Genomic DNA, 20621 nt, shown 5'->3' on the forward strand with positions numbered 1-20621 from the left:
CCAGCGACTGAACAGCCACGGAGTGGATGGCTGTCCAGAGAGAAACGGTTTAACCCAGGCAACCTAGCCCAGAGCGGCGGTAACTTATGCACAAGCAACCCCTAAAGCCATTACACCAGCCTTAGAATAAGAACGCCTAGAACCTTGTGGGGTTGTTGTTGTTTTAATTAAAAAACCCAACCCCACAAGGTTCAAAATCCTATGTCATAGGAGCTTTATGAACCTGGCAGCGGTCTGGATTCAAATGCCGAAGTGGTGGCATGAATCCACGAGTGTGGTCTTGTGTACTTGCTGCTTATCTCCTCCTATTAGTGAAGGTCACAACAAGGAAGCATTCAATGTGGCTCTTTTGGTCAGTGTAAAGCAAATTAACATATGTAAAGATTCAAGAGAGGCCGACCAAGAGTGGTGGTGGTGTTTTCCGGCACCAGTGTTGCTGTGGCTTACCAGGAGCAGGGAGGGCAGGGAGGTTTGAACTGTGTCGATACTCCTGCAAATATCTTTTCTTGTACAAGGCCATGGATGTTCTGCTTTATTATATGGTGGGGTGGTACCTTACTAAGACATACTCGGAGCAAAGCCCATTGAAATCAATGGACAAGTTAGTCATGACTCGGTTGGATACAAGCCATGGAATATATTCTACATATGAAGAAGAAGAGTTTGGATTTGATATCCTGCTTTATCACTACCCAAAGGAGTCTCAAAGCGGCTAACATTCTCCTTTCCCTTCCTCCCCCACAACAAACACTCTGTGAGGTGAGTGAGGCTGAGAGACTTCAGAGAAGTGTGACTAGCCCAAGGTCACCCAGCAGCTGCATGGGGAGGAGCGAGGAAGTGAACCCCGTTCACCAGATTATGAGTCTACCACTCTTAACCACTACACCACACTGGCTCTGAAATACCTTAGGCATACCCAACAAAGTAGCTCTGTTAGGGCAAGAATGTTTGGCTGTGTAAAGTAACTTTTTTGCCCTCTTCTCTCCTCATGTGCTCCCAAAATCTGTTCTGGGTTTCCCTTTAACCCTCTGGAGCAGACTTGAGGAGTTTGTGGGGGGATGGGACGAACGGATGGAGGAGAAAGAGAGGAAATCCCATGGCACAAATAGAACTACTTGGTTGGATCCTGCCCTACAACCATAGGCCTAGCCTGCAGCAGAATCATGGCATCTGGGTTACACCATTACCAGTGTTTCCTGCAGTGATTACATGACCTGTGAAGGGGAAACACGCATCCATTGGGTGTGTATACTGGGGAGCCAAAACTGACTGCAACATTCTGTTGCGTTCCCCTAAAGGTTTAGATATGTGTGTCTCCCCAGTTGGTTTTATTGATGGATTTTATTGTATTTATTTGAATGCGATCAGAGAACACTTGGGATATAAATAAAAATAAAATAAGTATTATGCATGCTCTAAGAGGGGAAATGGCAGCCGAATTCCCGTGGAATTCCCGTAAAGTGTGGGGTGGATCTAAGACAAGGCTGAATTATAAAAGAAAACAAGAGTAGGGGAAGCTCACTTGCAGTGTTCCAAGTAATCTGGAGGGATATTTAAAACAGAGACAATATTTTAGTTCCAAATTTCCCTTGTCAGCAGAGAGGCTATAGCGTGGAATAGTGTTGATGGCATAACTCCCGCTGGCTTAAATACTGTACGCATGATTGCTTTTATTCCTCTGAAAATCTGAGTTTTGTAACAGCTCTGTATGAAATTCCTACTAGAGTCAGTAGCTGATTTCCATCTGCAGAGGCAAAAAGGTTAAAATGAAGAGTGTCAAGAGTAGCTCACTGCCTTAAGTTAAGCTGCAGTCCTCCGCACTGCTACCGTTGGCGTACAAACCTTGTTAAAACAGAGTGTGAGCTTAAAAATTCAGTAATTAATGAGCCTGCTATGAATGGAAAGACATGCAGGTGCAAGGCAGTGTCACTGCACAGCCATCTAATGAGAAAACTCGGGCTGCCGTTAATCAAATAAGTATGTAAATAAAACCAATTTCTCAGGTGCCTTAAATACAGGCTTCACTGGGAAAACCCACAAGGTTTATGAAGCACATGATTTCCTGCACTGTAAACATTAAAAGTCAGGATGCTTTTATTTATTGCAACCCTGGCAATAGGTATACGACAAAACAAATCTTCTTTCACAAATGGCACAACCATAAATAATGTTTGTCATTTGCTGTACTTGAAAGGAAGCAATAGACACCGAACATGAGATGCCTCGTTGCTATAGAGATTCAACGCTTTCTGTGCAAATTGCTGGGCAAATCTGTGAAGTACACAAAACAAAACTAGCTAATAGGAAAAGCTCTTATAAAAGACATCACCTTTAAAGGCGGGACGACTGTACAGGACAGATGACAACATCTGCCAGCACCTCCCCTGTTTGAGCAGAGAAGCCTGATCAGGAAAGGAATCCCTTGAAACCCAAACTATCAAAGACTCTTCAAAGCTTTCTTTATTATCATCTATCTAAGCCTCACCCCTTCTCTTTTTTAAATAAATAAATAAGTGACTTCATTGCAGTACTGCAGCGTGAATCGTTAAGAGCTCCACGCTTAATTACTGCCTAAGCATACAGAAAAAGAGCTGACCTGAACATTTTATGTTGACGCTAAATTGAATTCTATACATTAGCTGTAGGCCCGTAGCAAAGTCACAGAGGGAGATATATGGATTTCTATCAAAGCCCAGTGGTATTTTATATGCCTAGGACCTTGGCTAAAGCTGCACATTACCAAACTCCTGGAAGAAGTGCTTTTAGAAGATCTCTTTTAAATGAGACATATCTAATCAGGAAGCTTTTCACGACATCTCTTTAAACCCGGCAATAATTATTGTCACTGGAATGGCTTTTGTCTAAAAGGGGCAGTAATTCTATTTAATGAGGATGGTTTCTCACAAGGCAACCACCATATTCCATTATATTTGAGATGGAGTAGAGACAGTTGTGCTACCTTCGGAGCCGACAGCAATCTCAGCATTCAGCATTTTACCATAAGGAACAAGGTAAAAAAAAAAATGCAAGAGTGCTCTCCCTCCCATCCTTTGGTAACAAATGAGCTGAACCTAATAAAATGAATCGAATTATTGGGGTGCATGTTACAGAACTCCTGAGATCCTTACAGAGGTCACCCTTATGACCTTTACTTAAATGGACAGTTGTGTTCAAGAGGCTTTCAGTGACCACTGACCTCGAAACCTGACAGCTACTGAAAAATATTATTTTGAACTTTAGATTGGTAAATATTTTATTTAGTCCATTGAATAATCCCAAGGTATACTGGTATTTTTTTTTACCAGCAGTTACCTACTCATTTCAAGAATATATACAAGTAGGCATTAGCACTAGGGCTAACTGTAACTATTATTGCTTATGGAGCATCATTCTTGTGACCAATGGTGCTTAGTAATCACCAGTTGTAAAGGAATATACTCCCAATTGTAACACCATATACACAGCCAAGTATTACTAGTGTAATCCAACTTTTGGTAATAATTCTTGGGGGGATGTTTGCTCACAGCTGCTCACTCTGTATTTCTCCCTCAGCATATGACCAGCAGTAACCTCACAGTTTTGTGGTAGAGTATTTTAAGGCCCGATTCAGATTGCAAAACGAGGTAGTACAGTCCTTACAATTTTAAAGTAAGTTTCAAGCAGCGAAAAGCATTCATTTGAAAGCCTCCTTATGTGAAGACTGTCACCATGTCAACAACTGAATATATACAAGCTGATGAGGGTCTGTTTCCATATGAAGATGTTTTCAGATGAATAATCTGAAAGCAGGGACTATACCACCTCATGGTTTACTTCCACATCTGCCCTCTGTTTCTTCAAGGTACCCCTCACCAACGAGTGAAAAAGAAGAAGAAAAGTCACTAGTAACATTCAGTTTCTACCACAGTTTCATACATGGGACAGAGCTGCCATGGACATCCTTAAGTATAAGCCTATATGGACAAGTATTTAAAATACTAGCAGAGGAGAAGTGCTTTCAGTTACTGGTGCCTGTACCATGCAATGCAGTGCTCTTCCTTTTCTAGCGAAACATGGAAGACCAAGCAGCCTATGTCAGGACTTCTTCAAGGTCGAAAGAGGGTCCATGTTTCTACTAGTGGCAGGATTCTATATAAAGGACTCTGAATTTACAGAGAGGAGGGAGAGGGAGAGAGAGGAACATGTTGCTCACCTGTGTGGCTAAGCAGTATAATTTTCATATCAAGCATTAATGACAGGCAACTTGCCTAGAGATATATTCATTCATTTTTTTTCTTTCCAGGCACTGCACATTGGCTGAACCATTTTCTGCATGGCCACATAGCTGTGATGTGAATGACAATTAACGCTAAGCAGCCAGGGAATGTTGCTCAAGTTATTAGAAGCCACTGAAGCTGAATGACTCATTTTGGTACTATTTACGGAGCCGAGGAAGTGAACAGCTTGCCGCAGAACAGATGTTAATGACAGGCTACCTGAATCCCTATCGAAGAGCGCCGACTCTTAAGGAACTCCTCCGCTTTCGACACGAGGATGGCCTTGTCGCTGGTTCGCACTGAGGGGCCGTGGCTCTCAGGCCCGTGGCGTTGCGCCGCGGCCGTTTCCATAGCCAGGTTCATGGCCTTGTTACTATCCAAGCTGTCCGTGGAATTGTACATCCCTCGACCGTCCTGAGGCCACGGTGAAATCCTCTGAGTCCGGCTATCGTGATAGGCATCCTGGGTGGATTCTGTGCTGCTCTGTGCTGTAACTGAGATGAGTGGCTTTGAGGTTGTACGAGGGGGTACAGGCGGTGGCGTTTTTTTGTAACTTGTGTAAGTTACAGCTACGGAAGAAATTAAGAGAAAGAAAACACAATTAATAATAATAATAATAATAATAATAATAATAATAATAATAATAAACACTGTTGTGATTTATAGGGTGGGTGGGAACTGTCAGAGGACGATTATGCTGCTTAAAAAAACAGGAGGCAATTATGAAATATGCTCATCTGTGAACCTCACAATCAGCACAAATTCCCTCTCACATACAGAATGGGTAGCCATAGCAACAGGTTCATTTCATTTCAAACAGGAAACAATGACTGCGAATGTTCCTCTTGCACAAATGAGAACCCTCAGCCCCAGTGAAGGGGAAAAGCAGCTAGGAGAGAATGCCTGCATCTAAGTTTAAGCAAAGATGGGAGGCCAGAAACAAGGAATGAAACACATGCGCTTGTTGATGCTCCCACAAATGGCCCGAGAAGGAAGGTATAATTCTTTCCCTCCCCTCCATTCAGTGCTGGAATGGATTATGCAATGACCAAGTGGATTAACGACAGGTTGCAACGATCCTGTAACAAACCCAGCTTCCCAACACCCAGAACCCTTCTAATTTTCAACTATGGAGGAAATGGAAGGAGGGGTGGCAAAAAGAGGGAAGAGAGAGGGCAGTGAATTAAAAGCTTCCTTGTGTTTTATGAGATGGGGAAATAGTCAAAAGATGAAACATACTACTTGAAACTGTTTTTGCTACTGGACTAGGAAATGGGATGCCCACTAATGAGGATGGTTTTATCCCACCCAGTTTAAACTACCTATTTGGTGACTAATAAGACCCAGAGATAAGACGAGGAATGCCTGGGAAGACAGTTGGTGGCACCCCTACTACTACATAGGCACCTTGCAAAGGGCACTGAGGTTGATTATACAGAAGTGCAGAGTACGGAGCACAGAAGAAAGCCTTGAAAACAAATATCTACTGTTACTGTTATTCACATGAAGCAGGTCTGATTTATTTGCCCAACCCACATAATAATGCTATCTCGCCCAGCAAAGCATGCATAGTTATGTTAGAACAATTCATAGTATAATCTCCATGCGGAAAAGTACTCCACGTTTTATTTGTACAGAAAGTTGGACCGAAACTGGTCTATGCCAGGCACAGCATAGCTGGTGAAGATTCTCCCACTCGCTCGGACTTGCCACAAAAGACACCAAGCAGAAGACAAAATGGCAGCCTAGAAACAAACTGGACTGAAGTTTTGAAAGATACAGCTAGTATTTTGGAACTGTTGACTTGGACCCAGAACTTTGGAAAATGGTTTTAAATGGTTGTGTTTTCTTCTTCCTCAAATTTTATTTACTGGTCTTTAGTCCTACACATGGGTGAGCACACAACTAAACAAACCATTGCCTTAAACACATTGCCTGTGGTCTTTGGATTAAGGGCTGTATAGAAATTTAATTTAATCAATCAATCAATTAAAGTAACCTGCTCTGGAGCGGTCCTCTGTGTCAGCTTCCTGCCAAAAACCACCCTCAGCTACTCATTGTCTCCCAACAAGGCTCACTGGGGCAGCGAGGTGGTTGGCAGGAAACGAATGTGAGATTGAGAGCTCTTAATTTTTTCCTTCAGAATAAAAGTGGCTAACTTAAGCATGTATTTTTAAAAGAGTGCCCACTGGAGCACAGACTTGTTTTGTTGGGCAGCGGACAAAAATAAACAAATCCTGTGTAGTTCATTACTCATATGCAAACCTGCAAGAGTAAGATTTGTCTAAAAAGATTATTGACAGATGAACTTCTTCCCTAGTTTTCCCCCTCCCCATCTTTCTGATAGGAAAGCAGACTGTATTCTGCTGAGGATCCACTTGTTGAAATATGATATGTAGTGTACAGTAGTTCCCTTTTTCTGTAACTCCTTTTCAGCCTTTTCCAGCATTAACCTGGAGCTACTTTGTTCCTTCCTCGGGTTCCCAGGTAGGCAGCTTTTTGAAATAAAGGATGGAAATTGGCAGGTACCATTTAAAAGGAGCTCTGCTGCATCAGAGCCAAAAACCCCCACCTAGTCCAGCATTCCTGCCTCTGGTGCTGGAGGTTGTACACAGCAATGGATAGCCTTCCACATGTTTCAATCAATCCTGAATGTCCTCAGATAAGAACTTTCCAGTCAGGTGGGTATAACCACATTGTTCTTCCCAATTTCTGTGTTTTGGTCAGGTTCCTGGAGGCTGGTCCACTAGGTCAAATGGGGGCATTGCCCCAACAATCTCATCTGCCCTCAGCCAGCCCCCTCTTGCCTGTCTTATTGTTTACAACTGGTCAAGGAAGTGGCATTCGCTATATCACCTTTCTCTTCCTTAGTCTCAGTATTGTCTTAATAGAATGCAACAAGCAGAATGGAAAAGAAACCAACACAGAGTCCCACTGCAAGCAAGGTGCCTGACCTCTTTGTAGGACCCAAATGTACAGAAATCTCAAAAAGAGAAGAATGAGGGAACAGAGGCTCACTGAACAGGACCTTGGAAGGTGGCCATCTTGCAAATAGCTTGTCCGTTCACAAACTACTCTTCAGCACAGTTAGTACAGTACACAGAAAGAGAACCGCTTTGCCACAACTAATGTGGAGATGCTGTCATTTATCAGGAGCAACAGGAAGAGGAATTCAGACGACTTGGTGCTTGTGTAAAGAGTTGCTGACACAGTCCCCCCCCCATCGTCTCTGTTGCTATAGATAAAGAGGAGACCCCCAAAGATTCTATGGGGTGGGGGGGAAAGAGAGACATGCCACCCCCTCAGGAAGAAGAAGTAATAGAGTCAAAAGGAATAATCTACAGCTTTGCGAGTTTTTTTGGCATAATTGGATGAAATTTGCAGAACTGGAAGCCCCTTCTGCGAAATTTCAGAAGAACAGCTGCCATGATTTCCTTGCACAGGCAGCCTTTATAGGCTCGGTATGGTCATAAAACGACGTGCTTAACCTTGCCTATTGTTTTATACTCAATTTGGACGAAAGCAGCATGCGTGCGAGAGAAGTGCCGCTAGATAAGAAACCCGCCAAACTGCAGGCAAATAGGTTCATTGTCTTTTCTGCTAGGCACATTCAAAGTTTCACTGGGGAGAACTGAAAGGGATTTGCTTTCCACCCTGCGGTTTTGCACTCAGAAGTTCAGTGGTAGTGCTCCTAAGGATGGTATTGCAAACAGATCAAGCAAATGATTTTGGTATGAGAAGGAGGCTGGCTTCTTTTTCTCCTTTTTTTGCACAGAAACAGCCTTTTGTGAGGTGGGGGGCACTGTGCCATAAGACTGTCTCACTGTGCTGCCACACAGAGGAAATATTCGTCTTCTGGACCCATATTTTCTTCGCCCCCTATCTTTCATAGCAACTTGCTTTGCATTTATGCATGTGAAGTTTTTTGAGAGTGGGGGGATGTGTGTTTCTCAATTGTGCTGTGCCCTGCACTCATCCTGCTCTTGCTGTGCGCCTCCTCTGACTCTTCCCTGAGCAAGAGATACCAGTGATGTTTCTATGCAGGTGCCTTCTAAGGCTGTGGCTGGTGTGTTGCTCATGAAACCTTCTTCCTGCTTAGCTGCCCCTACAATGCAGGCAGCTGGCGGAGGTGGGATTTGCTGCCGACTCAAAAAGACCCATGCTCTGCCACTTCTGTGACAACCCAGAATTTGTCATTGTTGTGGGCTTCTGCCATAGGAATGGCATTGGAGACACAAGCCCTTGGCAATGGAGGTCCCGTGCCCACTACTGGAATATTGCTGCATCTTGGTGGTGGTGGTAGGCGCTTTGAGGGCTGGTGAGGCAATCTTCCTCCCCAACCAAATTGTCCAAAAGCACATCGGAAAGCTCTCCTCTTCAGTTTCTCTATTTAGCAAGCTGACTTCTCCTCAAAGTCCTGCTTGGTGCACCTGCTTGTAGCAGTGAAGGTAGTGCGTTTGAGTTTTGTGAGAGGTAGAACTCAAATGGCTAAAGCAGCACTGCTGACAAACCAGAAAAAAATAGATTGTTATAACGAAATGTAAAAAACAACAACTATGGAAAAACATGCACAAAAATCTCTGCTTTCTGGCGCCATCTGGTGTTGCATGTTTATAGCGCATTCAAATTGTTGTTTATTTACTAATGTAGCTGAATCCTAAAAGGAAATTAAAATATGTACAGTGGTACCTCGGGTTACATACGCTTCAGGTTACATACGCTTCAGGTTACAGACTCCGCTAACCCAGAAATAGTGCTTCGGGTTAAGAACTTTGCTTCAGGATAAGAACAGAAATCGTGCTCCGGCAGCGCGGCAGCAGCAGGAGGCCCCATTAGCTAAAGTGGTGCTTCGGGTTAAGAACAGTTTCAGGTTAAGTACGGACCTCCGGAACGAATTAAGTACTTAACCCGAGGTACCACTGTATTGTATTCTGCTTATCTGCTCACAACTGTGACTACTTGCATACAGCCCGACAACACTGTGCAGACTTATAGTGTGTGAGAAATACCGCACAAATAAAGAAGGCAGTTTGTGACTGATAAATAAAACAAATCGCTTGAGACGGACAAAGGGATGAAGCAGAACTCAGGGTGAGTGCTTGTGCACTGCACACTTCCAACAATATATGCTACAGGACTAAGTGATATTGGCATGTGTGTAACTTCCCTCACCACAAAAGCAGGAGATACATATTATGACAGATAAGTAAAATGAATCAAGTGATACAGGCTCAGAGATGGAGCTCTTCTAAGGCAAAGAGGGAGGGGGAACAACACTGACTACAACTAATTAGAACAATCAACCCATCCATAGGCCAAAAAAAAAAAAAAAAAGCAAAAGAAAGCAGGCAACTCCAAAACAAAATCAAGAGGTAGATTTGAAAAAGGCAATAAGGATTGGAGGGGGCGAGGAAAGGGTGAGTAAATAAGAGACTGGCAGTATAAGTTTTGGAATGAGGTAAACTTGTACTGGCGAAACATAAAATCATTTCTACAAGCCTCCGATTCACTCTATGAGAACTCGCTCAATGTTACAACGCTGAAGCAGTAGCGGTTGGCCGGGTGCGATGGCGGTGCTTGCCTGCAATATTGTTTACTGGGGGAATGTGGTAAATTGGCAGCCAAATTGGTGTGATGCAAACACACCGGCAGGAATGCTGAATTGGTTCCATCATGCCGTCCTTTCCCCACCCCTTTGACTCTTGTAAACAGCGGAGACAGAAGTTAAGGGTGGCCAGGAAAGTGCTGCGGCCTTATTAAATGCTACTGGTCTTAGGAGACCGAACTAACAAATGGCAATAATCACCAGAGAGCAAAACTATTACTTTGACATCAGTATCCCAAAGCACCGGGTCAGCGGAGCCATGGTATAATAATTTCCTTTGATTACAGGTTAGACCTGTCAAGCGCAAAGCAACTTTCCCTCCACTCTTAGAGACATAATTTTGCTTTCAGCAGATACTTCTGTGAAGCGTTTTCCGTGTTCAGATCAGTAAGGTACTGCAAGGTGTTCCAGATTTTCCACCTTCGGTTCACGGCACCTCACATGTACTTTCTTCACCTCAGACAAATCCCCAATCCCTTCAAAGTGGTGTGTGTTGCTTCAGAATCCAACCAAGTCCAACCCCTAACAAATACTAGACAATGTATCGATTGTGCAGTAATGTCATTTATTTCTCTTGAAAGAAATGGCAGTAAAATATTAGCATCATTAAATATAAATAATGAAGTAATTATTTTCAAAACTTGCATCCGAAATGGCCACATCATTAACACACACATTTTAAAAATGGGTATATTTATTTATCAAGAACTACTGATGGTTAATAATAATTGCTTTTAATTGCATCATAAATCATAATCACAACATAAATTGAAATGTATATTCACTGAAGTATGATAGTGGGTTAATTTATTATGTTAATTTAATGGCCTATCTATGACTTGAATTAGTCAGCCATTTTAAAAAAATACTATTTCTTATCAATAAAACAAGTAGCAGAAAATGTAATTTTATTTTATTTTTATATACAAAATTAAACATTGATCCACTTTTAATTTTTGGTTTTAAATAATCTCTCTTGTCTTTCCACCACAGGAACAATGTGCAGGTCTTCTGTGCTGCTTTCACAAATGGCTTCCTTGAGCCATTTGTGTGAGTCCTGTTTGGAAAAAAATGAGATGAAAAATTAAGGATGTGGATAACTTAAAACTGCTCAGACAAGAACTTTTCAAGCTGAACTTAAAGTTGCTAAAAGTTAAAGGCACACTTTAAAAAAAAAAAGTTAACAAGCAATGCTTTTCCTATGCTAAGTTAGTTATTGTTCAAAGTTCTGTTACAGGTCAGTCAGTAAAATTAAATCTGTTCTAAGCCAAGTTGTGTTCACTATGTGTTCCCCATAGTTAAGTACATGTGATAAAGAAAGCAATTGTGTAGATTAAACGTAAAAATACTCACACTGGTGTTGAGGGAAATCTTTTTGCTTCACCAAGACGTTACTGCAGAAAGGAAAGGATGACTGAAATGAATTTTAAGTAGAAAAATCTGCACAATTTAAAATGCAAGAATATCAGAAAGATCTGATAAGCAGAAGTAGGCAGATATAAGCCCAATAGCCTCAAAAACACCAACTGCATAGCATTATACTGCTTACAGTATAATAAACTGTACTGCAGAACAGCTTTGGCTTACATGATAAGGTATGAAGTGGAGCAGAGTTGGGGGAAATCTGTGGTCACCCATATATTGTGGGCCTACAGCTCTCATCATGCCAGACCATTGGGTATGTTTGCTGGAGCTGATGGGAGTCCAACAATACATGGGAGTTTAGTGGCACAGCCCCAGTCCTGGCAATTGCCCAAGGTCCTATAGCTTTCTAGATGTCTGTGGGCTGTCCTCCGCAGCCTCCCTCTAGAATCTGTTGTTGCCGCCAATGCTACCTTGCTATAGATGGGGCTCTCTCAAGGACAGGATACTGAGTCTTAGCTTCTCCTGCTTCTCCTGCTAGTCATCCACAGCCAGGTGGCCAGGTGTGTGCTCACTGATCTCTTCCTTCAGGAGAGAGAGTGACACACATGCATGTGCACCAGAACATTTGTGCATCGTATCCTTTCCACTCAAAATTTATAAATGTCCTGGGCTGGGCTGGAGAAGTTCAGGAGGCCTCCAAGTAATTCTTCTTCTTCTGAGAACACACACCAGATACCTTCAAAAACGAGAACCAGGTTTTTGACTCTTACATTCTCTACAACCTGGTGATGTGGCAAAGATATCTGCAGCCAGAACCTCCATGATCTCGACTCCTTCATGTTATCAGGATCATTCCACTTCTCCTGGATCACCCCATCCCTTACTTTAGAGCAGGCTTCCTCAAACCCGGCCCTCCAAATGTTTTGAGGCTACAAGTCCCATCATCCCTGACCACTGGTACTGCTAGCTAGGGATCATGGGAGTTGTAGGCCAAAAACATCTGGAGGGCCAAGTTTGAGGAAGCCTGCTTTAGAGGCTACCATGAGAGTGGGGTAGGCCCCCATTGTGGACATATGTGCCCATGTGGGGGTGGCAGACTTGGAAGGGGACACATCATTCCATGAAAAGGCAGGGATCTGGAATGGGTGACGCTGCATCATCATCACTGGCCAAGACATGAATAGTTTGATAGCAGACTATTGTGATTCAGAGTGGCTTGGACTCTGCTGGAAGGTCTGCTCTCCGATTCAGTCCATCACCCCAATCTGATTTGGAAACAGCTGCTCCTTTGTTCTAATAGTGTTTAGGATGCACGTGGTCTTAGGATGGACACAAGCTCAGAAAGGCTGCAAAAACACTGCCTCAATTCCACCCACCCCAGGCTTCTCTAACCACTAAAGGTCACCCCGTCCCCTAAACTCAACCTTCTCTTAATCCAACCAACTACTGTACTCTCAATGGCCCACTCACCCCATATCCCTGCCCTCCCAGACCCATTCATTCCAACCCACCTCTGGATGCATCCTGCAGGGCTGCTGCCTCTGCCCACACTGCTGCTGCCACGCTGCCAATCTTGCCACTCTTGCCGCTATCAGATGAGCCCTCTGTCATGGCTGCAGGCACCGTGGCTTCTGCGACATGTAATGTCATGCTGTGAGGTATAATGTTATTCTTTGCATTGTTGCCGGAAGGCATCCTGGAAGTGACAGAGAATCCGTCTATTTTCAGCCCCCACCCTGAGCAAAGCAGGGAGGGCTTTTTTTTGGTAAGTGGGTACACATTTTCATGTAACACAGTAGCCTATTTTCAGCTCCATACTATTGCTGACAATTCTGCCTATAAGTATACAATGGCTTCCAAAAACTTAAACAAGTGACATTTGCACATTTCCTACACATAATGGTGTAACGGGGCATCTATGTCTCTCCTTCCCCCGGCTTCTCCCATAGATGAAATGTCATATATGAAATAATTCGGTGGCACATACAAAGTATGTGCATTTGGTTCAGTTAAAGTTGATCTGTCTTGGTAGTAATCATAACCATAACCGTTACTGGTTGCCATACGTCCAGAAGTTCCCAGACATCTCTGGAATACTGCAGTCAGAAGCAGTGTCCGGGTGGAAATTGCTAGAATGTCCAGGAAAACCCATGTCAGCAGTGTCAGTTTTTGGCTCAACAACTTTTCTGTCCTGCTTTACACTGTTTGAACCTTACCATAGCAAAGCTAAAGGTTATGCAATGCTTTCGCACTCACCAACCGCAATATATACAGATTATACATTCATAAAAGAAACTGCAAAACAATTTCCTCAAAACTCTAGATCAGAATTGGATTGTTTACCTCAGATACAACACTTGCAGTCCATGGAAGTCCATGGTGGGCTAGAATTATATAAGCGAATTGTTCGCCGACAAAAAGAACAAAGTACCCAGAAGAATAATTCATCTGTGCAATGGTTTTGGTTTGTACAGAGAAGATGGCAAAGCACAGTCTCTGTTTATGGTGCAGCCTCATGGATATCACTGGGACTGTGTTAGCATAACAATCATAGTACCATTGAATTTGAAGGGACTCCCAAATTTCATCTAGTCCAATGCTCTGCAATACTGGAATCTCAGATAATCCTTGAATCATACTGGGAAAGAGTTAACATTTTAGCTATGTTACATTGGCTCTGATCTAGAAGAATGGACAAGGTGGAGTTGCCTTGCAACCCTTGGCTTAGCATGCAAGCAATTCTGAACTGAATACTTTGAAATGTGTGTGAACTCATTGTGTGGCTTGATAATTAAAATAGGAAGATTTATATCGGGGAGGGGGGATATAATCATTTGCAGCTGATGAAGAACACAAAAAAGTTGGGATACAGGAAGATTTAAGAATAAAACACAGAACACCCTCCCTATGTAAACGGTTGCTTAGATTTAAACAGACTCTGCTTAGCCCCTTAGTGATGATTAAAGGAAGATGTTGAGTTCTAACTGGTAGCAAAGCAATGTAAGATGGGATCAGTTTGCTTTCTAACAGTCCCATGGATGAGTTTTCCTGTTTTGTTTTTCAGTTCTGCAACAATCCTCGATTGTTGGCGTTTCAACGAGCTGCAGTTTGCAGAACTGCATTTGCTTGTATTCCGGCATAGGAATCACTCACAAAAAGGAGTTCTTGTGGATATTTCACACCATGTCAAGAGAATTGGCAACGAGAGATTGCTGTAAAGGTGTGGTGGGATATACAAGGTCGCTCATGTTCTTGGGCTTGTATAACATGCAGCCGACTCTCATCCCGTGTTCGCTCTTCTGTTTGGTGGAAGTGGATCAGAAAGAAATCAGATGGCTCTGCCCAAACTGGTGTTATACATGTCCTGCACTTTAAACCGGTTTACAGTGGTACCTCGGGTTACATACGCTTCAGGTTACAGACTCCGCTAACCCAGAAATATTACCTCAGGTTAAGAACTTTGCTTCAGGATGAGAACAGAAATCGTGCTCCGACGGCGCGGCAGCAGCAGGAGGCCCCATTAGCTAAAGTGGTGCTTCAGGTTAAGAACAGTTTCAGGTTAAATACGGACCTCCAGAACGAATTAAGTACTTAACCCGAGGTACCACTGTATATGTTGTAGCTCTGTTCAGGTTTATCCAAACGCACCAAAATATCCACATACTAGACAGGAAAGCACCATGGCGGCAGTTTTAACTGGAGTTTTAGCCAAGTGGAGGTCACATTCATGAAAGCCCTCAAAGACATGCAGCGTTCTAATCTCCTCATAAATCCCCTCTTACTTGGAAGCAGTAATCACCTTTCTTCCTATGAATCAATACAAACACAAGCCTAAGTGGAAACTATCTGGGCTGACAGAGATAAAATTTCACTTGGATTTCACTTACTACCTCTTGCTAAAAAGGCACGAGGAACGTATTGCATTTTCTATGTAACAAGCCTCATTCATCAAAGGCTCATTTGTGCCTTGCCTTCAAATTGTTGTCGCCATGCAAGGTGGCAGGGAGGTGGGGGCGGCAATATATAGCAAGCATCACTTACGAGACAGCCAGGAGGGCTTGCGTTTCAGTCAGAGAGAACTTCCCCTTCGCCCAAGATTAAGTTGCAGCAATCAGAATTTTCAATTAAATCTCCATTTTCTTGGCAAGTGTGAACAAAAGGTGAGATGAGTCCCTGGAAGAGGTTAATCGTACCTTAGATCTTACACGTAGTTTCTCTGAGTACAAAGAGCTACATTTCCTGGATTATATCCATCTGCACAAAAAGCATGGAACCAAACAGAACCATTCATACCTCAGCAAAGATCTGACCTTAATAGTTGGGGAAACTATTTAAGCAAGTTTATAATTTGGCGTGCTCCAAGGTGAAAAGCGGGGAGATTTTCAGACATTTCCCAACAAATGGGAGGTAAATAGGATTTACCTCACTGATTTATAAATGTCTCATGTTCAGTACAGACATGGAACTCACTCACTCTGATTTATGGCTGTACTTTAGAAAGCAAATTCAATTTTTTTTTTAGTTATGACAGTTTTAGCTGTAAATATGTCATTTTCTAATTAAATTATGACCCCTTTTAAGATTCTTCTATGACGTCCTGTCTCATTTTAGGGAAAATATTCTTATACTCCACAGAGACATGTGGGTTGTTGGGTTTTTGTGGTTTTTTTTTTAAAAAAGGAAGTCAGAGACATCTTCTTTCACAATCTGCTTGCCTTTTCTTTCCTTTTTAAGGAAAAGGGAAGCAGGAAAAACACAGATAAGGTTTGCTTAAGTGTACTTGTAAGTGGAACTCTGTCTTCCTCTTGTGTTCTCCTGTGGGACTGTCTAGAACAGTGTGGGATATGACTGCAGAAGGAAGAGGGAATCAACAAATATCACCTCCCCCATTTCCTCCAGTGGGACCCTCTGCTGGACCTTGGCTCTTTCCATAAATTGAGGAGCCTGGCTCAAACCCATATAAATGACAGGAAGACTACAACATGAATTATTCATCTCACAGACAGTCACTCAAAAGCTGTACTTAAGACATTTCTGTCCTCTGTTTTGAAATGTCCACAATGAAATTCTGCAACCTAACTTGTGGAACACTTTGGAACAGCAGATGCAGTTGGCCTCCTCTCTTACGGTGTTTTTGCTATATGGCAAAAACGTTCCTGTTTATGTAGATGTTTGTGTTACCAGATAGATACCAGATGCTTATACCAGAGGATTAAATTAATATAATATAATATATAAATATATACAAATTTAATTTTATACTATGTATATATTATAAATTAGCGTAGTGTTTTGTTTCCTGAGCACAGATTTGAACAGTAACAGAGATTTAACACCCCATAATTAGTTATTCATAAATTTATCACAAGTTTAGGATTACTCAGTCGAATAAAACTCCTAATTGTAATCCATTGCTTCCCATTCTTGTGCTTACATATCTTTCATGACTTTTACGTTATTCTTTTGCTCTCAGTGGTTAACTCACCATTCATTCACGTACCTTCTGATTCTGCTGCTACATTAAATAATGGTTTAAGAAATGATAACATGTTCGAAGAAAAGCTCAGATATTTATTCCAAATGGAAATGACCCACAGGGTCCAAACAGATGACCCAGCTTCACCACAGTGGGATCCTGATGTTCTTCTTCCCCTGTTTTGTCTGGCTAACTGAGAAGAATTTTGTTCCTTCCACACGCCAGCCTTTTTTAAAAGCAGAGGTGGGAAGGGGTATGTTAATTTTGTTCTCATTTAGCTTTGTTATTTGCATAACAGGCCTCTAGAACACATGACTCAGAGCAGGGCTTTCAGCGTGGCTTCCCCTGTTTTGTGAAACAGCAATTCTGCTAAGATATGGCAAGCACCCACTATTTGAACTTTCCATTTTCACCAGCTGGCTGGATTGTTTTGTATGCGTGCGTGCCTTGGGTATGCCTTGGTATTGTTTCAAACCTATCTTCAGCTATTTTTTTTCAGTCTTGCTTTTAAACCTATATTAAGTTGTTCTCATTGTACGAACGACAATTACCTTGAAATTTCTATGGAAGGTGATTCATAACAGAACAATACGATGGCGTAAACTATGCGCTATTACCATTTCCCTACAAATTTAATAATTAAGTTAATTGTTAGTGACGTATTAATACTAAGAAATCTAACTTCACCCATTCATATGTGTGTGTGAGAGAGAAATCTGTATCTTGGCAGCATTTGTATGGAAGAAAAATAGTGGGGCTGCAAGAGATTGTGAGAGCTGTAGGCCTTTGGGAGGAAAAGGGAAATACAGTGGTACCTCGGGTTACATACTCTTCAGGTTACATATACTTCAGGTTACAGACTCCGCTAACCCAGAAATAGTACCTTGGGTTAAGAACTTCACCTCAGGATGAGAACAGAAATTGCAAGGCAGCAGCCCGGTGGCAGCAGGAGGCCCCATTAGCTAAAGTGGTACCTCAGGTTAAGAACGATTTCAGGTTAAGAACGGACCTCCAGAACGAATTAAGTTCTTAACCTGAGATACCACTGTATTAATATAGTATGAATAGACCTTTACATGAATCATCCATATGCTGTCTTTCCTATCTGGCTTACAGACTCCGGTAACCCAGAAATAGTGCTTCAGGTTAAGAACTTTCCTTCAGGATGAGAACAGAAATCGTGCTCCGGCAGCGCGGCAGCAGCAGGAGGCCCCATTAGCTAAAGTGGTGCTTCAGGTTAAGAACAGTTTCAGGTTAAGTACAGACCTCCAGAACGAATTAAGTTCTTAACCCGAGGTACCACGGTAATGTTGCCATACCTTGGTAGGGTTGCCATACCTTGAAGAACAACCCTACCCAACAGCCTGGGCCTTGGAAAGAGGTGAGTGGGTGGCGGCCAATGCCACGCCCATGCACCCCTTTCCCCAGCTCGGACTGGCAGCGGCCAAGGAGTGCAGAGCAGCCTGAGCCCAAGCAGCCCAAACCACCGGAGCCCAACTCCCCCCCCCCAACCCGGACATTTCCTTTAAAATGTAAAAATATGTCTGGATGGGCATGTTGGCCCCTCAAAAGTGGTTTCCCCAGACGTATGGCAACCCTAATGTTGGGTATTCTTAACAGGAATGGGATAGCCAGGTGAGGCACAAAGAGGAAGCCAAAGAAGGAGGAAAGTCAAAGATGTTCAGAGGATAGGATAAAATTCACATATTCATATGCTCACCAGCCAGATCTTGGTGCACGTATCTTAACACTGGTTAAATAGGTTAAACTAGCATTGTTTGTTTCTTCTTCAAAGGGCGTTACGATTCTACAAATTTGTAAAACCTGGAAGTCCATCGAAAAGCTGTGCCGCGCATTGCACAAAAATAAACTCCATTTGCCAACACAGGAACACTTAGCGTAAAGGGTAATATTTGTGTAGGCTGTGTAGTTAATGCTGCTTTTCAAAAGTTGTAAATCAAATAAGATCTCAAGGTCACCCACCTGGATACTTATATGAGAGAGAGAGAGAGAGAGAGAGAGAGAGAGAGAGAGAGAGAGAGAGATGTGGGCAACACTAGACTCAAGGTATGTTCAACGGATGACAAAAAAGGCTTCTATTTTAGTTCTGATAATTAACAATAAATTATAGTGCAGCAAGCAGTTAGCATCCTGAAGCGAATTATTGACAGCAGCTTCTTTGTGTCCCCCTACCCCTTTCTCCCTCTAGACAATCCATATTTCTATCTGATAGGAAACAGAATTTAACGTTCTGTGCAGCAAAAGCTGGCACAACCTCAAAATCTATAAACACTGTGTCACACAGGCTTTCTATACTTTTTGCAGAGGATAAAGTGTCAACCTAATTCCTTAGAGTTCCAGCAGCACTAATTAAGCAGAGTCGCAGAGTGAATCATAGCAGTGGAGACCCTGGTGGTATGTATTCATTTTATTGTTCTTTTTTATTATTCCCTTAAATGCACACATGCAGTGATCACAAGGATGTCAGGAATTTTAACACCAAATTTCATGTTTTTGCAAAACGAAAGCTGTAATGAAATTGCTCGCCCAAATCCACAAAATTCTCCTTTGAGAATATCCGCTCACCTGGGACTCTGGGTGGGTGGCCCTTGCTGAATGGCAAAGCTGCGGCGGGTTCGGGGAGGCTGGCATCTTCTGGTGTGGCCGGTGTGTGTGTGTGATGGTCACTTGGTGCTGCGTCCACCTCTAGCCGTGTCAGGCTCCCCGGCTAGGGAGGGCAGCGCCTGCTAAGTCAATAAGAGGCAAGGACTTGGGGGCTGCGACCAGCCCTCCTGAACACTTGTCACTTGGATTTCTCTGCCAAGAAATCACTACTTGTCTGTCATGTGTCATTGTACATCACAAAGGATTCTGGAGCACATTCAAGGAGTCCGCTCACTCCATCTTCCCTTATGTCTGGCTGGATGATGAGGAATGGTTCCAGCAGGAGAACCCCTAAGGAAGCCTCAGAAGGGGAAGGCTCCAAGCCAGGTGTTGAGACAGGTCAGATGAGGAGGAGGAACGGACGCAGAATAGTTGGATGCTGAACAAGCAATGGGCTTGAGTGAGAGAGAAGAAGAGGCAGAAAACACTGCAGATGTAGGACAGGCAGCTGAGGAGGAAGAGGAGGGGGCTGAGGCTGCAACAGATTCACAGGAGCCTGCCAGTCCTATTGTATTCAGCTCCCATCCCTCCTGGTTTCCAAGGACTCAGACTTTTGCATGTAGCAGGACAACAAGCCCATAGCTCACAGGAGGCCCTTCCCCAGTGGAGTTTAAGACTGAAGGGAAAACAGCCAGAAGGGGAGGAGGTGTGAGACCCCAAGATCATCAGTTCTGGCAACTGCTTTACTGGGGCCAGTCTCGTTGCAGTTTTCTCTATTTGTATTCTGTTTCCTTGAATAAAGAATCAGTTTTACTGCTCATTCCTGAGCCTCTGTGCTGACCAGCAGCTGAACCAGCCCTGACACCTTATGGCTGCACATGGCAGAAGATCATCATCATCATCAGCAGCAGCAGCAGCAGCAGCAGGCAAGCTGTCTTTGTGGGAAACCTGTCCACAAGGAACCACTGAAAAACATTTGACAGTCGGATGACAGTGAGATCCTACATTTGACGACTGCCAAAAGAAGTGCCAACAAGTCTAAGGCATTCAAATGTTGGATTTTGAGGTAAAATCTAGGAAGGCAGCATCGTTTTTCTCAACAGAAGAAGAGGAAAAGCTCTATGAATGTATACAGAATATATTCTCTTAGGCACTCATAATGTTCCAGTGATTAATTGCACCTCCTGTAAAGATATCCTTAAGGTATTGTTAGAATAAGTGTCACTTGTGACAAAGCCATATCCAGCACTGTGGATTTCGAGCGACCTTGAACGAAATATTTGAGGGCCTTGCGATTCCAGCAGTGTCATGTTCC

At 43.0% G+C, this 20621-nt stretch overlaps 1 protein-coding gene and 2 long non-coding RNA genes across 14 annotated transcripts in view; 1 reads left to right on the forward strand and 2 right to left on the reverse strand.

Moving 5' to 3' along the window:
* The window catches only part of DLGAP2 (DLG associated protein 2), a 406771-nt gene that overhangs the window by 34436 nt on the left and 351714 nt on the right, over positions 1–20621 (reverse strand). For all 12 annotated transcript variants that reach the window (XM_083607163.1, XM_083607164.1, XM_083607158.1 and 9 more), the window contains one exon: positions 4476–4825. In XM_083607163.1, coding sequence (XP_083463289.1) covers positions 4476–4825 — 350 coding nt within the window. The remainder of the gene's footprint in view (positions 1–4475; positions 4826–20621) is intronic.
* On the forward strand, positions 5184–20165 carry LOC310759899. The gene is made up of 3 exons (XR_014546624.1): positions 5184–5252; positions 10855–10911; positions 19028–20165. It is a non-coding gene; the product is annotated as an uncharacterized lncRNA (long non-coding RNA).
* On the reverse strand, positions 10758–16051 carry LOC310759842. The gene is made up of 4 exons (XR_014546559.1): positions 15268–16051; positions 12738–12922; positions 11215–11255; positions 10758–10918 (listed from the first exon to the last, which is right to left on the reverse strand). It is a non-coding gene; the product is annotated as an uncharacterized lncRNA (long non-coding RNA).

This window comes from Podarcis filfolensis (assembly GCF_964270895.1).
Source record: "Podarcis filfolensis genome assembly, chromosome: 3".
Taxonomy (NCBI): domain Eukaryota; kingdom Metazoa; phylum Chordata; class Lepidosauria; order Squamata; family Lacertidae; genus Podarcis; species Podarcis filfolensis.